The sequence below is a fragment of the Pelecanus crispus genome, chromosome 5 (assembly GCF_030463565.1).
Source record: "Pelecanus crispus isolate bPelCri1 chromosome 5, bPelCri1.pri, whole genome shotgun sequence".
In the NCBI taxonomy this organism is placed as follows: Eukaryota; Metazoa; Chordata; class Aves; order Pelecaniformes; family Pelecanidae; genus Pelecanus; species Pelecanus crispus.
The window spans coordinates 69,001,938-69,027,557 of NC_134647.1; the positions used below are offsets into that span (position 1 = coordinate 69,001,938).

General features: G+C 41.9%; 2 protein-coding genes across 3 annotated transcripts in view; both read left to right on the forward strand.

Annotated features, from left to right (window-relative positions):
* The window catches only part of AGBL4 (AGBL carboxypeptidase 4), a 970,183-nt gene that overhangs the window by 569,858 nt on the left and 374,705 nt on the right, over nt 1-25,620 (forward strand). The window lies entirely within an intron of this gene.
* The window catches only part of BEND5 (BEN domain containing 5), a 31,774-nt gene continuing 28,375 nt past the window's right edge, over nt 22,222-25,620 (forward strand). Inside the window, exon 1 of one of the 2 annotated variants that reach the window (XM_075710948.1) lies at nt 22,222-22,438. In XM_075710948.1, the coding sequence (XP_075567063.1) occupies nt 22,222-22,438 (217 nt within the window). The remainder of the gene's footprint in view (nt 22,439-25,620) is intronic. The other variant, XM_075710949.1, reaches the window with a different exon arrangement.

Sequence of the window (25,620 nt, forward strand, 5' to 3'; positions counted from 1 at the left end):
TTAATGTGTGTGCCTCCACTTAGAAATACTAGCCTAGCTTTTAATGATGTAACACCTTCCTCCACTTCTTCTTATAAGGTGACTTGCTGACTTGTTTCTGCCTGCAGGGTTAGGATGTAAAATGGGATCTTTTAATAACCCCAGATGGCAGGACCTGCCTGCTCTGTGCCATCTAGGAAAACTTGATTTGCTTTTCTGGGCCTGCTCCAGGTCTTGAAGATGGTGCAAGTTGGATTAGATTTCAACAAGGTAGAATAAGATGAATACATAACAAGACCTGATCCCATCCTTATGTTGTTTGAATGTGCTGTAGTTGTTCTGAGCCTACTTGCTTCACTGGCTTTTCAAACTGCTGTTCGCATACTGTTGGCTAAAAATGAATGAGAAAAAATACATTTCCTTACTGGTTGTGCTTGAATTTATGACTATTGAGACTCCAACTTTCAGTTATGACCTGTCTCATGTATGTAATAACACATTTTCTGCAGGTGATGAGGTTTCTGTAACTTGTGATGAACTGCGGGCAGCAGTTTGGTTTATTTTGTAATGCTTCTTTGTGTGTACCTGAAAATGGGTCATTTTTCTCCTGCAAGAATCACAACAGGTATCTCTGCAGGGGGGCAGCCAGCTGTTGAACTGCATAGGGAAGGAGAGATGCTGCCATTAGGTTTACTCCATTTAAACTATTGCTGTAGCTGGAACAAACCTACCCAGATGCAAGCTCTAAGCTTGCCAGGTGAAAATTGTTCTCAGGAATAAATAAAAATTATGATGATGAAGACCGCCTCTAACACATATAGTAGAGGGAATGGAAATTTGTCACTTGTGGGTTCTGGTTTGGGGACTGCAGAGATTGTTTCCTCGCATGACCTTTAAAACAAGAAGTGTCAGGCTTCATCCTGTATGTATCAGAGCAGCGTGGCATTGGATATTAATCCTGATGGAAAAGGATTATGTGATTTGCACAGACACTGAAATAGATTATCCTTTTTGGCCTGGCTGGAAGGTAGTGAGAGTTTCTTTCTGCAGATGCTGGCAGGAAGCAGTGTTCCTGGGAGAGCAGTACCAGAATAACCAAGCATGAACAGCACCTCTGACTTGAATTTTCTTTTCACTTTCCATTCGTTTCTGTTGTTCGAACGTGTTGCCTCTGAGGACTTGCTTCTTTGAGCGGGGGCAGTGGCATGGATGGCAATGTTATGGGCTTTGAGAAGTCTGTCTGTTAACAAGCTCTTTGAAACACTGTGTAAAAATACCTGAAGGAACTTTTGGGATAACATTGCATTTAAAAAGAAGTCCTTTTACTTTGCTCCTAGCTGGCCATTCTAACATTAAAGTTTTTGCCCAATATTTGATAAATAATATTTTGTCCCCAGGTCTGGAGACAACTGATAATTTTGATGTTTTGCAGTATCATGTTAAGCCCTAGTATCTCTGCTGGGTTTCACACTGGATAATAAGGGAACCAGTCATGTTTTTGCTGGTTTGGTACTCACTTCTCTCCTCCATCTATCCTAGGGACCATGTACTATCCTCTCACCCGCTCTAAGCTGCCTCCCTGAACTTCCCTGGTCTGTCCCACAGGAAATACTGCTTCCAGGAAGGGGCAGGAATGGCTGTTCTTGGTTGCAAGAAAAATTCAGGTTGCTGCTGCCACAAGCTATTGTGGCACCATCGCTTCAGGGGTTGAGGGGTCTTGACCACCTGTGTGAAAGGTGTTTGCTGTATGAAAGCTGCTCCCCATCTTCTCCAGGGGAGAAGCAGTGGTTTGGGTAAGGGGTTCAAGGGTTGTATCCTGCACAATGCTCACCAGCTGGACCGTGCTGTACTGGAGTTATGATATGGGACAGATCTGCATGGGGTAAACTGGTGTCACTTCAGCTACTTCCTGGGGCATCAATTTACAATACCCAAGTCATCTGAAATACAAATATGTTGGGTTTCGGTTTTTTGTTTTGTTTTGTTTTAAATTACAATAAAAACTTCAGTTGTACAAAAAAACTCCTGGGGAACTAGCTAAACCCATAGGCTTGCACTGGGACACTGCAGCCTGGGACCCCTTGATGAAGGCCATATAATTTACTCACTTTTTTTTCTTCTTTGGTGTTTATAGACTCAAGCATTAAAAAAATGTATGAACAAATATGGAAGTTTAAAAATATATATTTTAAGCTCTTCTATATCTGCCTTCTAAGTTCTGAGAAATTTTATACAGAGTATTTTCTCAGACCTTCCAGAAAGCAACTTACTCTTTCCTAAAGTAGGTAACATCAGTTTCTCCCCAGAAATGTGCATTTTTCCCCAGTGCCTTGGCAAGAACCTCATGGTCTGGACACCTAGCTTTCAGCCAGCCAAAGTAAAGAAAAATGAGGAAAAAAATCCCTCTCTCCCTGACGTGAAAGCAGAAGTATTTGCACGCTATGTCAGTAGCTTCTGCTCGTTAGACCTGCAAACTGCCCAGTGAAAAATGATCTGAAAATAAATGTGCAGTGAGTCATTTTTTTCCTTCCCTGAGTTATACCTTTAATTAATCTCAATCAGTTTACAAAATCCATTTTTACTCAGATTTAAAAAGCATGCACTTTGACAAATAAATCTAGTAGCATGTGTACAGTGTTTGTGATTGTTGCTGCTTAAGACCTGTCAGCAAATGTATCATTACTAATTGCCCAACTTTCAACAAATCAAAACACTATAGTTTTATGTTAAGGAGGGAGTTGAGCCCTTAAATTATTGTATTAGCTTTAAACTGCTTTAGTGCAGTACATGGAGACATGTCAGTTTAAATTAAAAAGTAATAATTCAAAAAGTTGTCAATAATTGAAGACAGCATACATAGGCTTATTTATTTTAATCCAGTTAGGCTTGTTCTTTTGATTTGGTTTGTTTTTATTTTTTTTCCCTGTATCCCCAAATCCCTTACGGACATAAGAGACCCGTATATAAGCAGCAGGTGAAGGCCATTAAAAAAAAATTAGTCTATTTACTTCAGTGAAACCCAGGCTCAACTCAGGATATCACATGCAAATTATGAACAAACCAAAAACCAACCTAATGATAGAAATGTGAACCAAATTATGTATTTTCCTACAAGAAGTGCAACCATTCCACCTCCCTTGTCTCTGCAGTAGTGCTTTATATTTCATGATACAAGCTCACTGTGAGCACTCTACATTTGTTGCCTAGCTGCATTTTGACTTATTGCCATTCCTGGGTTTGTACCCACCGTCCCCAAGTTCATGTTGCTGCAAAGAAGTGAACAGTAAAAACCCATTAGCTTGCATTGTTGCAACTATCTTGAACCATTTAGTTTATTCTTTAAAAAAATTTTGAACACAAGTGTACATTTATTCTCTTAATAAGGACATCCTAGAATCATAGAATCATTTAGGTTGGAAAAGACCTTGAAGATCATCAAGTCCAACCATTAACCTAACACTACCAAGTCCACCACTAAACCAATTAAGGGTAGAGTAATAATTTCATGTTTCCTTGCTTGGCAGCTGGATTATTTTTAATGAAAGTAAAACTAGGAATCATTAAGGCTGGAAGGGATCCCTAAGATCAGCAGTCCAACCATCAACCCAACAACACCATGCCCACTAAACCATGTCCCAAAGTGCCACATCTACCCATTTTTTTAATACCTCCAGGGATGGTGACTCCACCACCTCTCTGGGCAGCCTGTTCCAATGCTTGACTACCCTTTCCGTGAAGAAGTTTTTCCTAATGTCCAACCTAAACCTCCCCTGGTGCAGCTTTGAGCCCATTTCCTCTTGTCCTATTGCTAACTACATGGGAGAAGAGACCAACACCCACCTCACTACAACCTCCTTTCAGGTAGTTGTAGAGAGCAATAAGGTCTCCCCTCAGCCTCCTCTTCTCCAGACTAAACAACCCCAGTTCCCTCAGCCACTCCTCATAAGGCCTGTGCTCCAGACCCTTCACCAGCTTCCTTGCCCTTCTCTGGACATGCTCCAGCACCTCAATGTCTTTCTTGTATTGAGGGGCCAAAACTGGACACAGTATTCCAGGTGCGGCCTCACCAGCGCCAGTACAGGGGGACAATCACCTCCCTGCTCCTGCTGGCCACACTATTCCTGATACAAGCCAGGATGCTGTTGGCCTTCTTGGCCACCTGGGCACACTGCTGGCTCATGTCCAGCCGGCTGTCTACCAACGCCCCCAGGTCCTTCCCTGCTGGGCAGCTTTCCAGCCACTCTTCCCCAAGCCTGTAGCGTTGCATGGGGTTGTTGTGACTGAAGTGCAGGACCCAGCACTTAGTCTTGTTGAACCTCATACAACTGGCCTCAGTCCATTGATCCAGCCTGTCCTGATCCCTCTGCAGGGCCATCCTACCCTCGAGCAGATTGACACTCCCACCCAGTTTAGTGTCATCTGCAAATTTACAGAGGGCACACTCAATCCCCTCATCCAGGTCACTGATAAAGTTAAACAAGACTGGACCCAAAACTGAGCCCTGGGGAACACTGCTCGTGACTGGCCGCCAACTGGACTTAACTCCATTCACCACAACCCGCTGGGCTTGGCCACCCAGCCAATTTTTTACCCAGCAAAGAGTACACCTGCCTAAGCCATGAGCCGCCAGCTTCCTTAGCAGAACACTGTGGGAGATGGTGTCAAAGGCTTTACTGAAGTCCAGGTAGATGACATGCACAGCCTTTCCCTTGTCCACTAGGCAGGTCACCAGGTCATAGAAGGAGATCAGGTTGGTCAAGCAGGACCTGCCTTTCATGAACCCATGCTGGCTGGGCCTGATCCCCTGGTTGACCTACACATGCCTGTTGAGCATACTCAAGATGAACTGCTCCATAATCTTCCCCAGCACCGAGGCCAGGCTGACAGGTCTGTAGTTCCCTGGATCCTCTTTCCGGCCCTTCTTGTAGATGGGCGTGACATTGGCAAGCCTCCAGTCATCAGGGACCTCCCCTGTTAACCAGGACTGCTTGGCAAGCTCCTCCGCCAGCTCCCTCAGTACTCTCAGGTGCATCCCATCCTGCCCCATAGACTTGAGAGTGTCCAGGTGGCGTAGCAGGTTGTTAACTGCTTCCTCCTGGATTACGGGGGCTTCATTCTGCTCCCCGTCCCTGTCTTCCAGCTCAGGGGGCTGAATACCCTGGGGATAACTGGTCTGGCTATTACAGACTGAGGCAAAGAAGGCATTAAGTCCCTCAGCCTTTTCCTCATCCTTAGTGACAATGTTCCCCCCCACATCCAATAAAGGATGGAGATTCTCCTTGGCTCTCTTTTTGTTGTTAATGTACTTGTAAAAACATTTTTTACTATCTCTTACAACAGTGGCCAGATTGAGTTCTAGCTGGGCTTTTGCCTTTCTAATTTCCTCTCTGCATGACCTAACAAGATCTCTGTACTCTTCTTGAGTTACCTGCCCCTTCTTCCAAAGGTGGTAAACTCTTCTTTTTTCCTTGAGTCCCAGCAAAAGCTCCCTGTTTAGCCAGGGTGGCCATCTTCCCCGCTGGTTCGTCTTATGGCACATGGGGACAGCCCACTCCTGCACCCTTAAGACTTCCTTCTTGAAGAATGCCCAGCCTTCCTGGACCCCTTTGCCCTTCAGGACTGCCTCCCAAGGGACTTTCCCAACCAGCATCCTGACCAGGCCAAAGTCTGCCCTCCAGAAGTCCATGGTAGTGGTTTTGCTGCCCCTCCTCCTTACATCGCCAAGAATTGAAAAGTCTATCATATTACGGTCACTGAGCCCAAGATGGCCTCCGACCATGACATCTCCCATGAGTCTTTCTCTGTTTGTAAACAGCAGGTCAAGTGATCTTTGCAACTTCAAGCTGTATTTTGCAGGAGTAATTTAAAAATATTTTTCTCTCTTCTTTGTTTTTACATCGTTGCTAGCCACACTTCTGCTTGGCATTTCATCTAAAAGTTGCTGTGCATAGACTCTGTAACCCTGAAGACTTGTATCTCTCAGTAATGTATTAACAGTATTTAAAAACCAACCAACCAACCAAAAAACATTAGGAAATATAAGGTTTTCAGAATGGTATACCTATTATTTATTTACATAGCATGTTATTGAAAGTATATCTTTAATGTTCAACAGGCAGTAATTTATTCTGGAAAACCAAGGTAAAGGCAGCTCAACGTGGTGTTGTGCCGTTGGGAAGGCTCTCTTTCATAGTGGGCATACCAAGAGCCTTAACACAAACCTTAGAATAGTCAGCAGCCCCTTTCTCAGTTACGCTGCGCTGTAAAAATAGTCACCCAGACTAGCAACCAGAAATTTGACCTTATAATGCTCTACAGTAAAGCTAGTCATTGTTACAATAATCTTGCTTTCTTGCTTTGTTCTGTTCCCAGATTGTTGCATGATATTGGTGACTTTTTAGGGAGATTTTTATTGCATGTGGAAGAATATGTGTTGGGTAATACTCAGAGACTGTAGCAAGAACTCCCCCTAAACTCAGGTCTTTACTAGTACAAGGGCATAGGTGGAGAGAGAATTGCTTTGTTTTGGGCGGGGATGAAAAGAGATTGATTTTAACATTGTGGATGTTTATCATTGGAAATGATTTTTTAATGTGTCTTAGAATTCTTACCTGTCCATGAAATAGAATAGACATAATGTAAATAAAAGGTAATAAATATTCAGGCCATGCTATTGCTGAATGACAGTAGATGCTTTCAATGGATTTTTTGTATCCATCAGTGATAACCTGCAAATAATTTATTACAGTGCACCTTCTGAAATTGTGAGATTTTGTTAAGCAACATTCAATTAATGAAATAGCATACCTTAGGCAAAATACCTACAACACGTGCCACTCATCGCTCCCTAAAATCAGTCTCTAAAAATGAGAAAAGTGAAAGGCAGTTACATTTTGTACTGGGAAATAGCATACTCCTTTCAATTCAAGGGCATTTCATCTCAGGGTGCTCACTACATGAGCTACTTAAATACGGTATTTGTAAGTTTGCTTCATGGCATGACTTACACTATATACCTGCCAAAATAGGCATACAGATCAGAAACCAGTCTAGCAGACTGTCTTTAATCAGGGAGTTTTATGAGACTTTTTCGTGGACACTGTCTTCTATATCCTCGCTTGGAACCAACAGCTACTACCAAAGTGTAACAGAGTGGCTAAGAATCACTTCTGCTGCTCACAACTAAACCTCTTGCTCTTTGAATCCTTTTATTACTTCCCCATCTTTTCTATATTAGTGCTGAGCCTTCTGTCCCTGCTGTCAAAGTCCCATGTAATCCAAATCTTGTCTTTGGTACATCTCTACAATCATGTCCTATATCCCTTCTACTCTGTATATACCTCCCATCTCAACTTCATCACCATCATCATCATCATCATCGTAATGTAACTACCCAATGCCTTCCTGATACAGCTTTCCAATTTTTTTTTTTTCCTTCTTTAAGTTTATTCCTGAGTGGAACCACTACCTGTTCCTGCACTTCTTACCTGTGTCACCTCACAGCCAGCCTGTCTGTCCTGGGCTGTGTCTCAAGTCTGAAAGCGTCAACCCTCTAAATCTCAGCCTGCAAAAGCATAATCACATAGAAAACGTTGTGGCCTGAATATCTTTGTTACTCATATATGTGAATCAGAGCTTTTTGTCCCAGCCATGTGAGTTGCTGGTAGCTTCAGTGCGCTTACTCATGATAGCAAATGCTACATTCAATAGCAGGCATTTGCAGGATCATCCTCTATAATTGTAATCCCTTTTAGATAGGGAATGTGTCAGCATTTTATAAAGGCATGTAAAGATGTGTGTGGCCCATACAAAGTCTCCATAATTAATGTTGCTCCATCAGCTGGTTACAGGAATTTATAGATTGCACTATCATGATACAACAGCCTATTTGAGTTTAGTATTTATGAAGAAAGGATAGGAAGAAAAAAGGGGGAAAGTTGTGTCAAATGTTTCTTCATGTGGTAGCTCTTTCTATGGATATAATGTCCATGTGTTTAGAAATACTCTTCACGTGTCCCTGTGGTTTATTTCCCAAATTCTAACTGCTGTTTGTGTCTCAGACTTATATCTCCCCTGGTCTGTGTATATATGATATTTGGGATTTATAAGCATAGAGAACCTTTGCCTGTAAATTCCACCAGGTGTTTCTCTGTGAACTTTGTGTGAGCATCAAATTGTTGAACTGTTTGACAGATTGAAAGACACAGAGAACGAAACTCAAAGGACAATAATTCTCCCTTATGCAATCTAGAAAACAAGACTATAAAATATTACATCAGTTGCTGGCAGCTGTAGGTTTGCCTGCCTGCTAATTTACTATCGCAAGTGTTCCAGAATCCTTTGTAATCCAGCCATTGCTATTTATATTCGTAATGATTTATTTAAGGACTCTGCACACGTCAGCAAAAAGTCACCAAAAAAAGCAAAATGAAGATTAGTTGGCTGAAAGTGCATAGAATAGAGAAGAATAACCCAACAATGGAGTTGAGATGAAGTTTATACACAGTAAATAACTAAAAAAAAAAAGAGAATAGCTTTATTTTCAGTTCATCATATAGAAGCCAGAGCCTCTGATTTTGGCACTAGGCAGTTCCCATCAGAGGCTACTAAGAGCAGGGAAACAGGTGTCTAGTGGCCAGGGAAGGAAATGAGAAGCTGTGACACCTGAATTGAGATCACAGACCCAATCCTGCCTTTGTGTCTGGAGAAAAGGTATTAACTGCTTGATGCCTCAGTTCTTCTGCTGGCTGTAATGGCACCCAACTCTCAGCTGTTAAAACTTTTTGCTTATTTATAACATGTTTTTCCTATAGAGAACTGTAATGATGCAAGGCAACTTTATTATGTTCTGTGGAAAATGCTAAGTTAAGAAAAAAGGATGAAGGATTGTGTAGTGGAGCGCAACACTTTTTAGCATTGAGTCTCTAGGTCATTCTGAAGCAGGGATTTGAGTGGTGTCCCTTAGGATTTTCTGTTATACATGCTGAAATGATCAATCAAGGATAAAAAATGGACTGTGCTCATCTCATAGATCATTTCACAGTGAAACAGTTAAACTCCTGGCTGCTTTCTGAAAAACAGAGATCTGCATTAATAAGGTGACCTTATCAGAGCCACCCCTGGGGGGAAGGGAGGAAGAAAAAAGGTTGTGGAAAGAAAGTGAATCCTATTGTTAATCTTTTTTCAGGGAGAGTTGGATTCCTGAATGCAAATTACTTTATATTTAAATTGTGTGAAAGCACAAAAGGTTCGTGTCTACAATTGACAGTTATTTCATTAGCTGACTCATGGAGCTTTGCAAATGGTTTCTAGTGTTAACTTTCCTTGGATTTGTTTTCTTTATTCTTAGCAGATCTTGCAATGGTGATCATTTTGATTAATGTATTCAATACTCTGTTTTACTCCCAATTCATGTTTTTTGCAGCAGTAAGCACTCTGGCCTGGGTAAGGTGAGGCTGCAAGGTGGCTTCAGTGTTTCTCCAGTAGTGTAGATCTGATGGGCTGGCTTCCAGCTAGACATGAGAGAAGTATGGAGGCCACTGTAATGTATTTTGTATGGTAGCAACCCCAAACACATGTTAAAACAGACTTTCAGCATCAGATCTAGGATTGTCTCAGCCATGTCCCTCTGTGACAGCAGATGGGCGCTGCATGGGCTCTGCGCTGCTAGCTTTTTATCACTGTGAGCCTCTCAGGGCTAGGTGTGCTGGCTTTGTGCTGCCATGCAGATAGGTTTGTGGTTCTGAGTGGTTCACTACATCCCAAAACTAGAGTTTGTATGCTTGTCTGTTTAAAAATCTACCATATTAATTGAGGTATTAATTTTGTGGGGAAGGAAAATGTGTAGGTTAAAGTTCATCCTATCTTGCTTCAGGCACACCAATACTAGGTGTCTGGCCTAAGTTACATTTTGAGGAACCAATAATCAGTTCAGGAAAGAGTGGTTCTTCCTATCCCTGAATTGATGGGCCATCTCTCTACTGGAGATGCTGGCCCTCCATTGACCCAAAAGATGAGCTTCAACGAGTTGCTTAAGTTTTAGTACATTGAAGTTTAGGGTAGATCCTGTCAACCCCACCTACTGAACTAGACTGAATAGCATCATCAAAGTTTATGAATCGGTGTGAAAGAGAGTTATGAAAATTGCTTGATTAATTGCCCCAGATACACATCAATATGCAGGCAAGTTACCAGAGGCCTGAAAACTCTTAGTATCCTTTCCCTCTTCTCTTCTTTATTTCTTTTACTCAGAACCACATTTTTGTTCTTTTCAGAGCTTTTTGGCATCTGTTGTTTCAATCAATCTGCTGTTCCCTGCTGATGCCCCTTATTGCATTGGTTTTTCAAAATCTTTCATCAGTGCCTCAAGCACTCAAGCATTGTTCTTCAATTTGCATCAAGTTCCTAGTCCTAAAATACAAAGACCTCAGGGGCTGGGGCCTTAGTGTCTTCACAAGTCACTTGTCTCCATTACCCTTCCTGAGAGTCACAGTTTCAGGAACCTTATAATGGAAAGATCCCAGGACAAAACACTTGAGATACAAAAGCAGAGCCTCAGCAATAAAATCAGAAAATGTTCAGGCCTAACCAGCTCTATAAAACATTGCTTTGACACTTGTTCATATGCAGGGGATGTGAACTCATCAGAAGACTTTTTACTTTCTCGTTAATATTTTCAAGCTATTTTCCATTTGTATAGGAAGCACAACATACAAAGGGTTTTCTGAGAAATGTCTGTGAAAATAGGAAACTTGGTTTTTTTCAGGTTCAGATCCTTGAATTTTTTTATCCTGATTTTACATGGTCAGCTACAAAAAAAGGAAGAAAAGGTTTTGAGGGTGACTGTAACGGAGGCTCTGAGAGAAAGCAGTGGAAAGGTAGATTATTTTTTGCTTTACAAGTGTTTTTCCCCATTCTCTCTTCTGATTCACAACAACAAATATAAGAGGATTTTTTCAGCCTTTTTTTTTTGGAATGACTGACTTACTTTTTAGCAGTAGATGTTTAAATTAAAAAAGTGAACGAAAAAAGCAAGGATAGATGGGAATGAGTATCAGAGAAGTATTATAGTTGACGGACACTTGAAACTCAAGGGGAAGGGAACAATAGAATGACTCAAGCTATGTCAACTGAAATGAAACAGCATTGTTCATTTTCTTTTAAACTGTATTTTGAAACAGAAAACTTCAAACAAATATTCTTAGGTAAAATTCTATCAAACTGCTTTTTCACACAAAATTTTCACAAAACATGAGTTTGGTACGTAACTGGACAGCTCTTCCAGCTGATCTGGAAAAATTATTCTTATCTCTTTGTCCAAGATAATCAATACCACTGAAAGCATGCAGAGGTTCAACATGCAAAATATTAAAGGGAGAAAAAAAATACTTTCTTCTGCTTAATTTTTGCTTTAAATATTTTTATGCCAAATGGTAGACTTTCTGAACTCTGTGACAAAGAGCTGTTACCTGTGAACAACAATTTTAATGTTTTTGGTTAAGGTTTAGCTTAATGTATGAATCCCACGTCCTTGCTGTCATGAAATCTCCATTTTACCACTTTTGCAATATTGCTGGCATATGTCTGCAGCTGTCTGTTGCTGACATAGAATTGCTTGTGATTATCTGATGCTGAGTTGTTCTGCTCTGTTTTTGTGTTTTTAATCTCTCCAACAATACCTGAACATGCTGTGCAGATCGTGATTATTGGTGCAGAATACAGTCATCTTTGAAATTCACTGTCCCACACAGAACATTGGAAACTCTTATGATCTTTATATCCAGGTTGAATGTGAACTAGATTTCTTTCTGATTTCACAATTTAACATTGCAGACTGTTGACTTATTGACTATAACTTTAGCATTTTCCAGATTGGCAGACAAATTGCCTTGTAGGAGTGTCTGTGTGTATTTATACATCACCAAAAGGTTAAACTAAAGAATATATTTTAATTGCCTAGAGATAACTTGGTAAATTATATCACTAGGACCAAAACTTCTAAACCTAAAAGATGAAAGTTAGGTACTGAAACCCATGTTACTTTCCATGTAAATAAACCACTCAGCAATACTGATCACTGATGTTCATTAAATAGCATCCCAAAGAAATAGCTGCCATTTTAGAGGAATTGTTAAGACAGTGGAAATTCTAATATTCTTCTTAGCCTTCCTAAGCATGGAGTTTATATTGATCTTGCTATTTCAGCAACGGCCACAATTAAAAAAACCCAAGACATAAAACAATTGAAATGGGGCATTCATATGTAAACATTTTCTTTTCACTGTCAGTTGTCCTAAAATCTGACAGTGTGAAAAACCAAAACCCCAAACAGGACAAAACATGTAATGCACTCTAAGAGCAGCAAGTCCTTGACAGGACAAGGAATAATGGATTAACAGGACAAGGAATAATGGATTTAAACTAAAGAAGAATAGATTTAGACTAGACATAAGAAAGAATTTTTTTACAATGAGGGTGGTGAAGCACTGGAACAGGTTGCCCAGAGAGGTAGTGGAGGCCCCATCCCTGGCAACATTGAAGGTCAGGTTGGATGGGGCTCTGAGCAACCTGATTTGGTTAAAGCTGTCCCTGCTCACTGCAGGGGGGTTGGGCTGGATGACCTCTAAAGGTCCCTTCCAACCCAAAGCATTCTATGATTCTACAAGTATGCTCACTGAGAATATTTTGTCAGAGGAAACGTAACGTTGGAGCTATCGAGGCATTTAAGAATAAGCCTAATTGTGACTTACATTTCTTACTTCCCTCCTCAGCAACACTTTTCTCTCTAGAATACAGACCCCTAAATAAATTACTGAGGAATAACAAGTTTCCCGCGAATCACCTGATTTACAGTAACTGCCCATGTATGTGCTCTTACAGTCGGTAAACAAGAGTTAATTCAAAGAAGTTTGCTCTCAGTGGAAGAAATATGTTACCCTGCAGTAGCTTGGTCACCTACAAGAGATCAGTAAAAAGTCAACTGGAGTATAATACATTGAGCCTGAGACTGGGAGACACATGCATTCATTTCCTGGGGTTTTGACTTGGGAAAATTATGTGTGTCTAGACGAAGAAAGGGATTTTTACAACTGGTAACCTCTGTGGGCGTCTGAACCCCTTGAGCCAGATGGGGGAACCAAAGCCAGGCATCTCCCTTGCCAGGCAAGGGCCCCTGTGAGGAGGGAATTGATACAAGATGGGAGACATCACCGTGCTGTCCTCCTTGCCTTGCTGGCCAATTTTGACAGAAGTCTCTCTCGGCCTGCGTTTTGAAAGGAGGTTTAGATATACTTATCTTCAGGTGAGAATTTCAGGCTAGTTTGCTCCAGAAGACGATGGGAGTTACAATGCTCCACTGTTTCTGCGGATGGGATTTTGGCGGCTTCCACACTGAGCACAGATGGTATTTGAGATCTTGTTCTGAGACAGCCCTGCAGGGTAAGCAATAACTCTGTGGCATTTCTTGGATTGTAAAGCTTCATGTTGGTATCTGAGGTCCACCGGAGGCCTTTCTAGGCCCAACCTCTCTTTGAGTCCATTTCACAAAGTGAGGCGTGAGCAGGGACGGTTACTGTCCTTGCTCTTTTCGATTAACAGACTTTTTTTTTTTTAAAATACTGTGATAGTGGTTGGAGTGATTTCAGTGAGTTTTGGAGAGACCACAGAAATCAAAATATTTGTATCACGCATGGTGTATAAAATCAGCGAAATGCCTCTGTGGGCAGTAGCTGATCATGAAGGTATACATATAAGCCTCAGTATAATGAAATTGCTCTCTCCCCTTTTTGTTAAATTATAATTGGTGTCCTTGGTAGTAATCACATTATGGAATTAAAGACTGCCTTGCCCTTGGAGGCTGACTATGTCTTTCATTGTAAAGATAGTCCCTCCAGGTCAGAGGCAAGGCAGATAATGGTGTCTACTGAACTGTCCTTAGTTCTTAAGAAATGTGTCAATTAATCACTTTTCATAGGTGAAAATTTATCTAAACCATTATTAGCTTACTTCACAACCAGTTAACTATTTAAAGCAGTATCCTGAGCTACTGCACTGTGCTGCTTCTGTTTTACCCCTTGAACAAAATTCAGACTTCCTTTGCTCTGTGGTCTTCTCTCTCTTGTGTTTTTGGAAAAAAACTGTAGGTATGCTTATTTATCTTCACTAAATACTGTGATATATTCTCAGTAGTGCCACCTTTTGCTTGTAATATAATCCCTGTTGTCTCATCATATATCATATCTTTTCTATTTTATTACCTCTTGTATGTACTGGTAAATAAAAAGGGAGCGAATTTGGAAAACATGGGCCATTTGGAAGAAATTCTGCGTGTACCATACCAGAGAACTTGAAAGATTATGGAAATATTTACAGCTCCCAAAGAGTCAATCTATACACCAAGATTGAATTTAGGGATGGACACAAGCCCTGTTTATTCTAGCTGTTCTGGAAAGACTGGTTTTGCAATATTTTCTGTCCTCAGAATAGTAAAACTAGATGAATTTAGCAAAGTCTGTACGCTGCAGTGCCCCAGTCAGTTTCTTATTTTCATTGACATTATTTTTTCATCAGTTTGGACTGTGTAGTATCTGCAGACGGTGTATGTTCAAAATATTGGATTGCTGTGTTTTTGCATACAAACCTTATAAAGGAAAAGAAATACCAGACTGTGTGTACAAGCATCAAAATTTGATTATATGCAGGATCTAATCTTAATATCACACCATCCTCACTGAAAAGCGTTGCAAGAATATTCCAATTCATATTCTGAATGGTGTGTTTCTCTGCAGTCATCTTGCAGAATTCTTATTCCTACCAGGAGAATATCAGTATATTGAACTGAATAAAAATGTATACATTAAACTGCTTATTCAAATGTCCAGCTTTGATGTTTGTAGAGAATTTAAGCAGGAGGCAATATAACCTGAGCTTTGTTTTATTGATATGAGAAGCTAATGTGAGTTACAAAACAGGAAAGAATGAGAAGTTGTATAGCATGCTGGAAATGTGAAAAAAATGCAGATTTCAGTTATTAGCTTTCACAGCTGTATTTGCATAGAAATATACTAACGGCTGGATGACATTTCATGCATGAACTTGATAGAGCATCCTTAAACATATTCATGTTAGAAGAGTACTTAAAGGGAACCTCGAACTTGAGAATTCCCATCTTTGTTTAAAAAACCCAAAACTATAGTTTCCCTAGGGTATTCTAATACAAGATATTTCTTTATGAAACAAAGCTTTCTTTGTTATGAGGGATACTGTGACAGCCTATGAAGGCCCCTCCTTTCTGATCACACTTTAAAAAAGATCCCGATTCCCCTAATGTTAAATATTATTGCACAATAGATGTTGCTCAGGCTTTTGTGGAAAATACTAGCAAAGCATGAACCCCCTTGAGGTTTCAAACACCTCTTGGGTTATCAGCTTCCTATGCCATTTTCTATTCTGAGGGAACACTTTCCTTGTAAGTGGGGCAAAGATGAATGCCTATTTTCTATGCTGTGTGAGATAAAAGGAGTTACTCTTCCTTGAAGAACTAGAAGAATTCCTGTTGGGGTCTATCATAGTTACCCCGTGCTATGAATTTTTGGGAGTTGGGTGACAGCAAGTCCTTCCAGTTAATGTATGCTTGTTGGTTTGGGGTTTTTTTTAATTTCACTTAATAGCGCAGACCAGGTGCAACTTCATTTGTAACTCATAAATGGTAAAGATGTATGGTCTTCGTAGGAGTGGAGAGGTTCATGGAGTATAGTGAAGGTTTTTATATCAGTGAGTACTTGCACTTTTCAGTTTCCAACAGTTTAAGCATTCAGTTTGCCAACTGTGAAGAATTATGTTCTTCTAATTTAAATGTGATTATTAACAAGACACAGCTGAGGAAGGCACTTTTCTGAAATATTCTGAGGATTATTCCTGCTCTGTTATCTCCCATTCACCTTCCACAACAGGATTTTACGTGCTCAGATTAGTTGATGTTCTTCAGAGGAGTTGCTGGTCCAGCTCTGATTGTGACTTTCATTAGAAGTAGAAAACTCTACCTTCTCTTCCGAAGTGGTGAGGTGTGAGCACTAATTCCTGGGAATATTTTCTAAAAACTCACTTTATACTGAAATATAGCCAGCCCTGAAAGGGATTAGAAAGAGTATGACAAGAGCATAAATTAAAAAGCACTGGGGCATGAAAATATATCTCTTTAAGCAGTTTTGACTCTGCCCTCACTTATGCAATCCCATTCCTGCTGCTGCTGATTGTCAAGAACCTACCAAAACAGCAAGAACCATCTCTAAAACCTGTCCGGTGTCCCACTAGAATCAGACTTGTGAAGGAAAGGGGAAGTGTGAGTACGAAGAGGTACCATTCTGGATGAAATGAAGTCAGTAGTAATTGACATTTTCTTCTGTGTATATCCCATATTACTTGTGTGAACCTCTCACGCCGAGTAGGTCTATGAAGAAAAGGGCTGCAGGATCGTTTCCCCTGTCAGTATGAGATATAAAGACAGAACAGTGCTGTACAGATGTGAGACTAGAAAACCAAAATGGAAATATTATGAAAAAGAGTCATTACTCAGAAGCTCTGTCTAGAGCATAACATAATCATGGGCAATGTCTAGTAATTATTTTACACTGAAGCCCAAATGTTACAAAAAGACCTTAGTCCTTGCCAAATGAAAGTCACTTTGTCATCTAAGGTACAGAAGGAATCAAATTCTTGCAGTGGTGCAAAATCTCTGTACGTAAAGCTACTTTTAGAGTCATATTAGTAAAACGTCTGTCAAAACCAGGGAAAAGTCTGGTTTAAAAAAAGAAAGGGAAAATCTCACATCAAATTTCCAGATAGAGTGAAAATATATAGGTTGAAGCCATCAGTGGATGGTAGTAGCAATAAAGATCATTTGGACTGCAACAGCAATATTGTCTTCACAGCAGTTCTTGAAGATGGTGGCAGTGGTATCAGAAGGACATCTTTTAAAGGTGAGTCCATGCATGAGTCAGATCAAAGAAAATGTCTTTCCTACTTTCCTCTCAGGCAAGAAGTTTATAGCATGAAAACAGCATACTGCCTGAGTACAGAAGATGGTATTTAGCATTTTGAATGGTATACAGCAGGGTGGGAGCTGGAAGTCACGACAATTTGAGAGCCATTTGCAGCTCCCAGACAACCCAGCTTCTGGCTCCCGCTGAGCAAAGGACTTGGTGAGAGTGGGGTGAATCACTGCCTCACACCGAGGCAAGATAGTGCCGACTGGCACTGTCTCCTGATTCCTGTTGACTTTCTGTGGGCACGTTTAACCTGTAATTTGGAAAAGGAAAATACAGTCTGGCACACATTCTTGAAGGGTTGCCAGTCCCAGATCTATCCATTGCATAGCCTGCCAGAATGGGAAATATAAGTATCTTACATACCAGTATCCACAGCAACAGACACTGGAATTTTATCTTTTCAATACATATAAAAACCCAAAGAAAATAATTACTTTTTCATTTTCCAGTTTTGTAATAGTAATAATGACCTTTAGGTCAGGAATTTTCAGCAGTTAATGACTGTCTGGCTTTTTCTTTGGCCCTTGGTTTCTCCAGCCAGTCATTAACAGTGAGGAAAGTGCCTTCTCCAGTGGTCACTTTGGCTTGATCATTACCTTTTCATACTACAGAATATACCAGCTGGGAAATAAGTGTCTCCTATGCGAATGGATGCATAAAGTGTTCCTGAGGTTTCATTTCTTTGAAAGAATATTCTGTTAGGACGTGAAAGTTTAATGTAAAAGATGATTGAGTATTATCCTCAGCCCCAAGAAAGGATAGATCACTCTCAGGAATTGGGACTAAATAGCTTTGCAGTGATGCCCTTCCTCTTTTGAGGATGGTCTAAGGCCATAGATTTCAAAAGATTAAATCTTAAGAATTTATCTATGTAATCTAGGTTCCCATACTATTCTCTTGGTATTGGAGAGCTTTGGAAATTATATGTGGACAAAAATATTTTTTTTTCCATCTTCTAGGATCATACAGGAACTGGACCTCTTTTTTTTTTATTGAATTTTATATGTAATCATTGCGATGCTGAAAGCAGAGTGTGGCAACAGTGTCTTGAGAGTTAAAAATTATTTCAAAATCTAAAGGGGAACAATCCTCTGGAATGCCTGCCCTACTCTGTTTGTCTAGCTAGCAGATTTCCCTCTTACAACCACCCTCTCTACCTCAAAACACCTAGAAGCTGTATATGACTTTATTCAGAAGAATATTCAGTTTTATGTGGAAATTACTTTGTCTCACACTTTATCATAAGACAAAAAAAATGAGATACTATGGAAGAGAGATATCTTCTGACCACCCTACTGATAATATTCTTGGTAAAAATTAACCAGATTGTGAGTAGATTGTATGCGTGTACATACATAAACCTTTGAACAGTCTTCAGTTCTTGTGCATTGTTACTTGAATTATTCTTTAAGCTTTATGACTTTAAATGCCATTGTTAAAATAGTGTTACCTAAAAAAAAATAAATGTGACTATATCTTTCCCTTAGGGTGTATTTGAGCTTGAAAACAATTGTGTAAGAAATACACTACTTGGAGGACAAATAAATTCACAAGAAAACAATAAAGTTTTCTAAACTTCATATCGAACATGTAGGGATTCCTAGCAGTAGTCCAGGGTACTGCTATTGCTGAGTAGTCAGGTAGTAGTGAAACCCCTCCACTTGAATGGTAAAACAAAATGGGAATTTCTTCATCAGTAGATTTAAAATCAATATGGTGTCCCTTGAGGGTTTGGTATTAAACATGGAAGTAATGTGACTGATGAGCCTAATTTTAATGTTTTGCTGTGAAACAGATTTAGCACCTGCGTAACTATTATTGGTACTATTAGCTTTTCATTTTATAGCTGTAAGTGAAAACACAGAGTGCACATCAAAACAGCAGCATCAGCTTTTGCTTTAACTGTTTTTTTACTTTTCAAGAAAAATAACAGCAGCAAAATATAGGTAGTGTTCCAGGAAAGAGTCACTCAGGAGTCCCACAAGGGCTTGGACTGTGCTTTGTGGTTTCCTGACTCTTGGAGTGACACCTTTACTTTTTAAGCTGAGGCTTCATTTGTATTTTGAAAGTATGACAATCTACTTCTCAGCAGGGTTATGTTGTTTCTAAAAGGCTGGACTTGCTAGATAATTTAAATCTGGTGGTAATTCCCTTGACAATGAGTTTTAAAATTTACACCTTTAAAATAGCTTTACATCTTTAAACTTCAAGCTAACCTCAGTGTTAAAACAGCTGGCTAACCATTAGTAGAAGTGGGAAAGGTCCTAATGAAAGGAGTGACAATACTTATGTATTTCATTCTGTGATTAAATGGATCTTTTCCTCAGCTTCACAGCTAACCAGTGCAGATTATTTATAGATTTTTAAGGCCAGAAATTAACACTGTTCCTTGCAGGCAGAAGAGAAACGTATGGGATCATTATTAATTCTTTAGCATTATAATGCCTTCTGGCTCAATGCGTGTGCTAGGGACCAAGTGTAAACACGCATTTATCATCCCGACCCTTAATCTGTTCCCAAAAATGTCCTTCAGTGGAGAACAGTGAAACAGCCTTTCTGAAGGATGAGACCTTTTTTTGCTGCTGATCTTTACAGCCTTTGCAAAAAAATTGAACCTCCAAATGTAAAACGGTGCAAATACCACTTTAGAGTGTTCCTTTTCCAGACACCGCCCCCCCCCACCCCCCCCCCGCCAAACCAAACAAAAACCCCCCACTATGACGCTAGTGGCCTTCACATGAAGTCTTCCAGTTTACTTTCACTGGGGCAAATTACCCAGGTGCCCTTGGTATCTGATCTTTCCCCTTCCAAGTCAATGCAATTTTTGAGTCTTTAGCTTCTCTTTGTTTCCCGTTATTTCCAGTTTCTCCATTTTTCTGTGTTCCTTTCCCTCGACAGCAGTCTTAAATGTTGCTAATAGAATTCAGCTGCGGAGGAAATACAATCCTGGTAAGAGTAAGTGTACTGAATCCCTCACTAGCCGCTGAACTTAGTGGGACAAAATTGTCCTTTACGTAATTTTAGAAGTGTCCACGGAGTAATTCCAGCTATCAGTCTGTCCTGTTGCCTTTCTGGAGCTCCTTTTACCTCCATTGTTAACAGGACATAGAGGAGAAAGGAGCACTACAGCAGCTGTTATTGTTTGATCAGCAACACAATCTTTGCTGGAATTTCATTTCCCTTGCAGCCTAGCTACTAGAATACATGTCATCCATACTTTGTAGCACACCATAATTACATACCAGTCTGGCAATACGTTACTGTTAACATAAAGTACTGCCATTTAAATCCCCAATCTTAAACTGAAGTATTTGCAAAACTCTGTAATTGCTAAAATAACAAAGCTGCTATTATCGTACGGGAAGTTTACAGCTCATTACTGAAATATAAGTACATCGACTTAAGTACACCTGTATGCATTCCTTATGTTTTCATGTGTTGCTTAGGAGACAGACACACAGACTTTTGCTGGGCGTAACTGTAACCACAGAATGGCTGAGGTTGGAAGGGACCTCTGGAGGTCATCTTGTCCAGCCCCCTGCTCAAGCAGGGCCACCAGGAACAGGTTGCCCAGGACCATGTCCAGACAGCTTTTGAGTTATCTTCAAGGATGGAAAGTCCACAAGCACTCTGGGCAACCTGTGCCAGTGCTCAGTCAAAACTTTACTTCATGTTTTCCAGCTTGTGGTCTGTTCCCATGTACTAAGAAGTCTGTAAAAGATAACTAGGAAAAACAAGTTCAGTGTGGTTAAACTCAATGTAATGGGTAGAGATAGTACTGCAGAGGCTTAGGGATATGCAAACCAGAAAAGATTATATATTTTGGTTTCATTTTGTGTTGGCTTTTTGCAAACAGAAAACCAGTGAAGCCCCTCTCTTGCTGTTTATTAGTCAATCTGTGGGTTGTTTTTTTTTATTTTTAAATAATTCTCCATGTATTACTGTTCTGCTCCTATGACTGCTCAGGTAAAACAGACCTCAGCATTGGAAAGTTGGATGAGTTTGCTGTGAACCATAAGCCATGTTGCCACATTATTATTTTTTCTTACAGGAAGCTCAAAGCATCCATACTCTGTTATGTATGTATCTCCAAAAGCTTGGGAATTTGTGGTAAAAATGGCAGTGTCTTTAGCCCTTGTTCTTGCACACACGCACAGAATTTCTCAACTCTTCTGTGTTGTTTTGGGGGAGGGCAGGGGAGCTTTGAGTTCTTCCAGCAGTCACCACTGGACAGTACCATTGAGTGCAGGTGGTTCTGCACTACCCTGAAGACCTTCAGGTGAAAACAGATGTTCACACTCTGTTGATACTTGGCAGGTGAGTGTGTGGTTCTGCATTGTTTTGTTTGGCCATGAAGGATGTGGTCTCCACGCCTCACACAACCGTGGCCTCTCACGAGTCCCTCCTACCCCTTCTCTCTGCACTTGCTGGCACTGCCCCAGCCTCGGAGCAGACTGCCCAGTGTGCCACCTCCACAGAAGGCCTATTTCTCTGGAACAGGTGTAAGGAGTTTTTAACTTGGGAAAAGAGTTTCCCGGGGCCTTTACTGGAGACGAGTTTGAACAACGGAGCCCAGAGGGTAAGCGCCTCTGCCAGGATCCTGTCAGCCCACCAGGCCGCCCGACGCCATCGCCGAGGCCGAGGGGCGGCAGCCGTCCCTCAGACGCAGCTGCCTGGCGAGTACGAGCTGACAGCCCGTCCGGCCCTACCCTCGAAGGCCTCTCGGGCGAGGGTACCTGCCCGTCCCGCCTCGCCGCCCGCACCAACACCCTCCGCGGCGGAGGTGTGAGGCCGCTCCCGGGGAGCCGGGGCAGGCCCAGGCCTGCCGGGCGGCGAGCCGAGCCGAGCCGAGCCGAGCCCGCGCCCCGCGGAGGGGCCAGGACGCGCCCGGGGCCGCCGGAAGGGGTGTTTCCGCATGGGCCCCGGGCGGGCCGCGGCGGGGGAGCCGGGCGGGGGCTGCTCCTCCCGCGGCCCGCTGCCGCCGCCCGGCCCCGGCCCCCGCCCGCCCCTCGCCTCGGCGCGGCAGCCCGACTCGCGTCGCTCCGCGTTGGATTGCTCGTGTCTGCCCGGAGCTGGCGGCTGCCCGGCTGGCGGCGCGGCCAGGCGAGCTCAGCCGAGCGCAGAGGCGGATTTTGAGGAACAATAACAGAGCGGGGAGCGCGGGACCGGCGCGGCCGCCCCGCCCGCCCGCCGCACCATGTACGCCTTTGTGCGGTTCCTGGAGGACAACGTCTGCTACGCGCTGCCCGTCTCCTGCGTCCAGGACTTCAGCCCCACGTCCCAGCTCGACTTCGACAACCAGAAGGTCTACACGGTGTACCGCAACCCCGAGGAGGCGGACGAGGACGACGAGAGCCCCGGCGAGTGGGGCGACCGCTTGCTGCTCCACAAGGCCCAGATTCTGGCGCTGGCAGGTGAGGGCGGGCCGGGCCGGGCCGCGGGGGAAGGGGGGGGGGGGGGCGGGCCGGGGGAAGCCCCAAATGCCGCCCCCTCCCCGCTGAGGTGGGGGGGGAGGGGGCAGGGAGGGGGCGGCATCGCGCCGACACATGCTCGGAGCCCGGGCGGCACATGGCGGGCGGGGGGCGCGGGGAGGCGGGAGGACGGGGATCCCGCGGGGGGCGGGGGGGCACCTCCCGCCCTCTCCCGGAGCACGGCGGGGCCTGAGCGGCCCCAGGCCCGGGAAGGACTCGCTGGGGGTGGGGGTCCCGCGGGGCGGCTGCTCCCGGCCGGGCAGCGCCGCGCTCCTGCGTGAACTCTCGGGCGTGGTGCTTCTCCGGAGCTGTTTCCAAAATAACCGTGAGCCCCTGGTAGTACCCATCGTTACAGCGCGGCGGGGATGAAATCAGAAACTTCGAGGGGGGCGGAAAGTTAAGGTTTTCATACACAGTGTATTTATAGTGCATGGAGTCATTTATATACCTTTGCAGTTTGGCGACATGTTGCCAAATTAGAAGGGTACTGGTTTATATCCACTTTGTTAGTTTAAGTGACTTCACAAATTGGAGGCAATAGTGGAACCAGACCTTTAGATACTATGCTTGTTAAGCTTGGTTTTGCTACATTTGGTTTGTTTCATGTTTAACTGAGGAACGCCCCTCTAGCTGAGAGGACCAATTAAAGCGTATATTAAGAAATAAACCCATATTTTGGCCATTTAAATGAGTTCAGCCCTTGTGAGATAGTGGTTCTGTTATGCGTCCCCCCCAAATCACAACTCTTTGGCAGCGTGTTGCCTTGAAGACTTTCTGGAGTTTCCTTGCAGCCACAGAAAACGCACTGCCATAGTCAGAGTTGATAGAGAAAATAAGTTTGATGTTGTTTGTAGCAAATTACTGGCTAGTGTGGACTGGCCCAATAGGTGATTGAAAGACAGTGACGACCATTTGAAATGTCAGTCTGGGTAGCCAAGAGGACATTGCGTTCTGATCCTGACTTTTCCACTTGGGGAGAAATACTGGTTATGTCCGTTTCCCCAAATATGGAATGGGCTTAATAAACTCTGCTGTCTAGTACTGAGTTCTAAGAAGGCAACGCTGAGTTCTGTTCTCTAAACAGAGTAACTTGGTGTTAAAGTAATGTAAAACTAGTTTCTTGGTTGTGGTTTTTTTTGTTTATTTTGAAAATAACAGTTCCTAAATCAGTTTGGCCTGGTGGTGATCCATTTGGTCCCTGACTCGGTGACTTTTACCGTTATCCTGTTTCCAGTAGTGGCCATAAACAGATGCCTGGAAAGAATAAGAAACAGGCAAACATGTATGTTGTTTCCCTGTAAAGCTTTTCCAGTTTCTGAATATTTGCAACTCAGGAGTTAAGGAGAACTAATGAGATAGCCTGCAAGAGGAGTGGATTCTCCCGCTAAGTTTTTGTTGTCCTATGCCAGCCTGCGTTTTGTCTGTCTTGTCTATAACAGAGGAGAATTGGTATATAAAGTATTTCTTGCAAGTTACCCGTCACATCTATGGAAGACAGTGGTGTCAGCGGTCAGGGTTTGCTTGGCCTCTTCTCAAAGGCATCCTAATTGGACTTCACCTTCCTCTTTTCTCAATGGGGAACTGCAGCAGCAGTGCCCTTTCTGTTCCTCCTGTTCATCTCAACATTAACTAAAGTGTTTCAGAGAAATATTTAGTAGTAAGTGTTTTGCTCACATGTTGAGCCTACCAGGTTGCCTCAGTTTTCCAGCAGAAGATGTGCCTACTTTCTCAGTTCCCTTCTTCCAGGCAGTCTTTATGTACCTAAGAGAGTATTCTTCTGCACAGTTTCCCTTTGTTTCATCTCTCTTGAACCAGAACAAACCAATACATGCAATTTCCTCCAGAGAACAAGACTTGTTACCTGTATTAGTGATTTGCACTAATTGCTCCCCAGAGATTTTAATTTCTACAGGAAATTCTCCTGCTGAGCCAGGAACACAAAGAAACATACAGCTGTCTTTATTACATCTGTCACATCTCAATATATCTGACTAAATCTGTAATTTGCATGCTTGGAAAACTTCTCACCTGAACAACAAATGAATCCTTAATTCTGTTCTTCCTTCCACCCCGCACCATGTAAAAATACCATAACTGAATTAATCCTTTATATATAACATATGTTTACTTACTTTTAAAGTTGTCACTTTCTCCCCAGAGCTTTAATATTGGTGTTTATTTTAATTATGGTTAAAGTCTTGGGGAGAAAAGTTGTATTATATGAAGACATCTTAGCACAATTTTTGGTTTATAGTGACCAACTCTATTTTTACAGATTATGACAACTTTTTATGGCAAACATTACAAGTCTGATGTTATGCAAACTGCTTATTTAGTTTAAAAAAATAATTTTACAAGTCTGCAGTAATGTTTCACATACCAGTATAGAACTTTTCATTCTAAAGGATTCCAGCCTACCTTAGCAGTAATGTAAATAATGTGCATAAAGTTGCTTTTATATGTAAAATATACATAGCAAGTTGATTTTGAATTTTTGGAAGGAACCCTTGCCTGCACAAATTAGTATATCAGTGCCTTTAAGGATTTACTGCTTTGGTCCAAGGATTCCCCATTAGGAACAGGCTTCAGCACCAAAGTCATGGTACAGATATTAAATTAAACAAACAAACAACAAAAAAGAATAAAGGGGGGAAAGTAATCTTTTTTTGAGCCTGTACAGTATTCTTTTACAGTTTGAATGGCGCCCAGTTTTCATACACTGATTTAATAAGGCTGCTCACATAAGCAAAGTTGTACCTATTTGTATATATTTTCATGATCAAACACTGCCCGTGCAGTGGGAATTAATCATAGTCTGAGAAACAGATCCACTTGGTTTTCCTTTCTAGTGACCTAAAAAAAGGAAGTAGAAGAACAGATACAAGATCCATATCAGCATCATGATTTTCTCTTTTGAAAAGAGTTTTCCTTCCCTGTTTTGTTTAAAGAAATTTAGATACTTTTCAAACTTTTAGCCTTGTAAAGTAGGAATTCACACAGGGATAAATACACGTTCACACCCATAGTACAAAGTTTTATTGGAGCATTGGTTGTGTATAGAGTTCATGAAACAGTTGTCCTCATTTGGATGAGTCTAGAAGCAGTTTTTTGATCCTTTGTAGCGA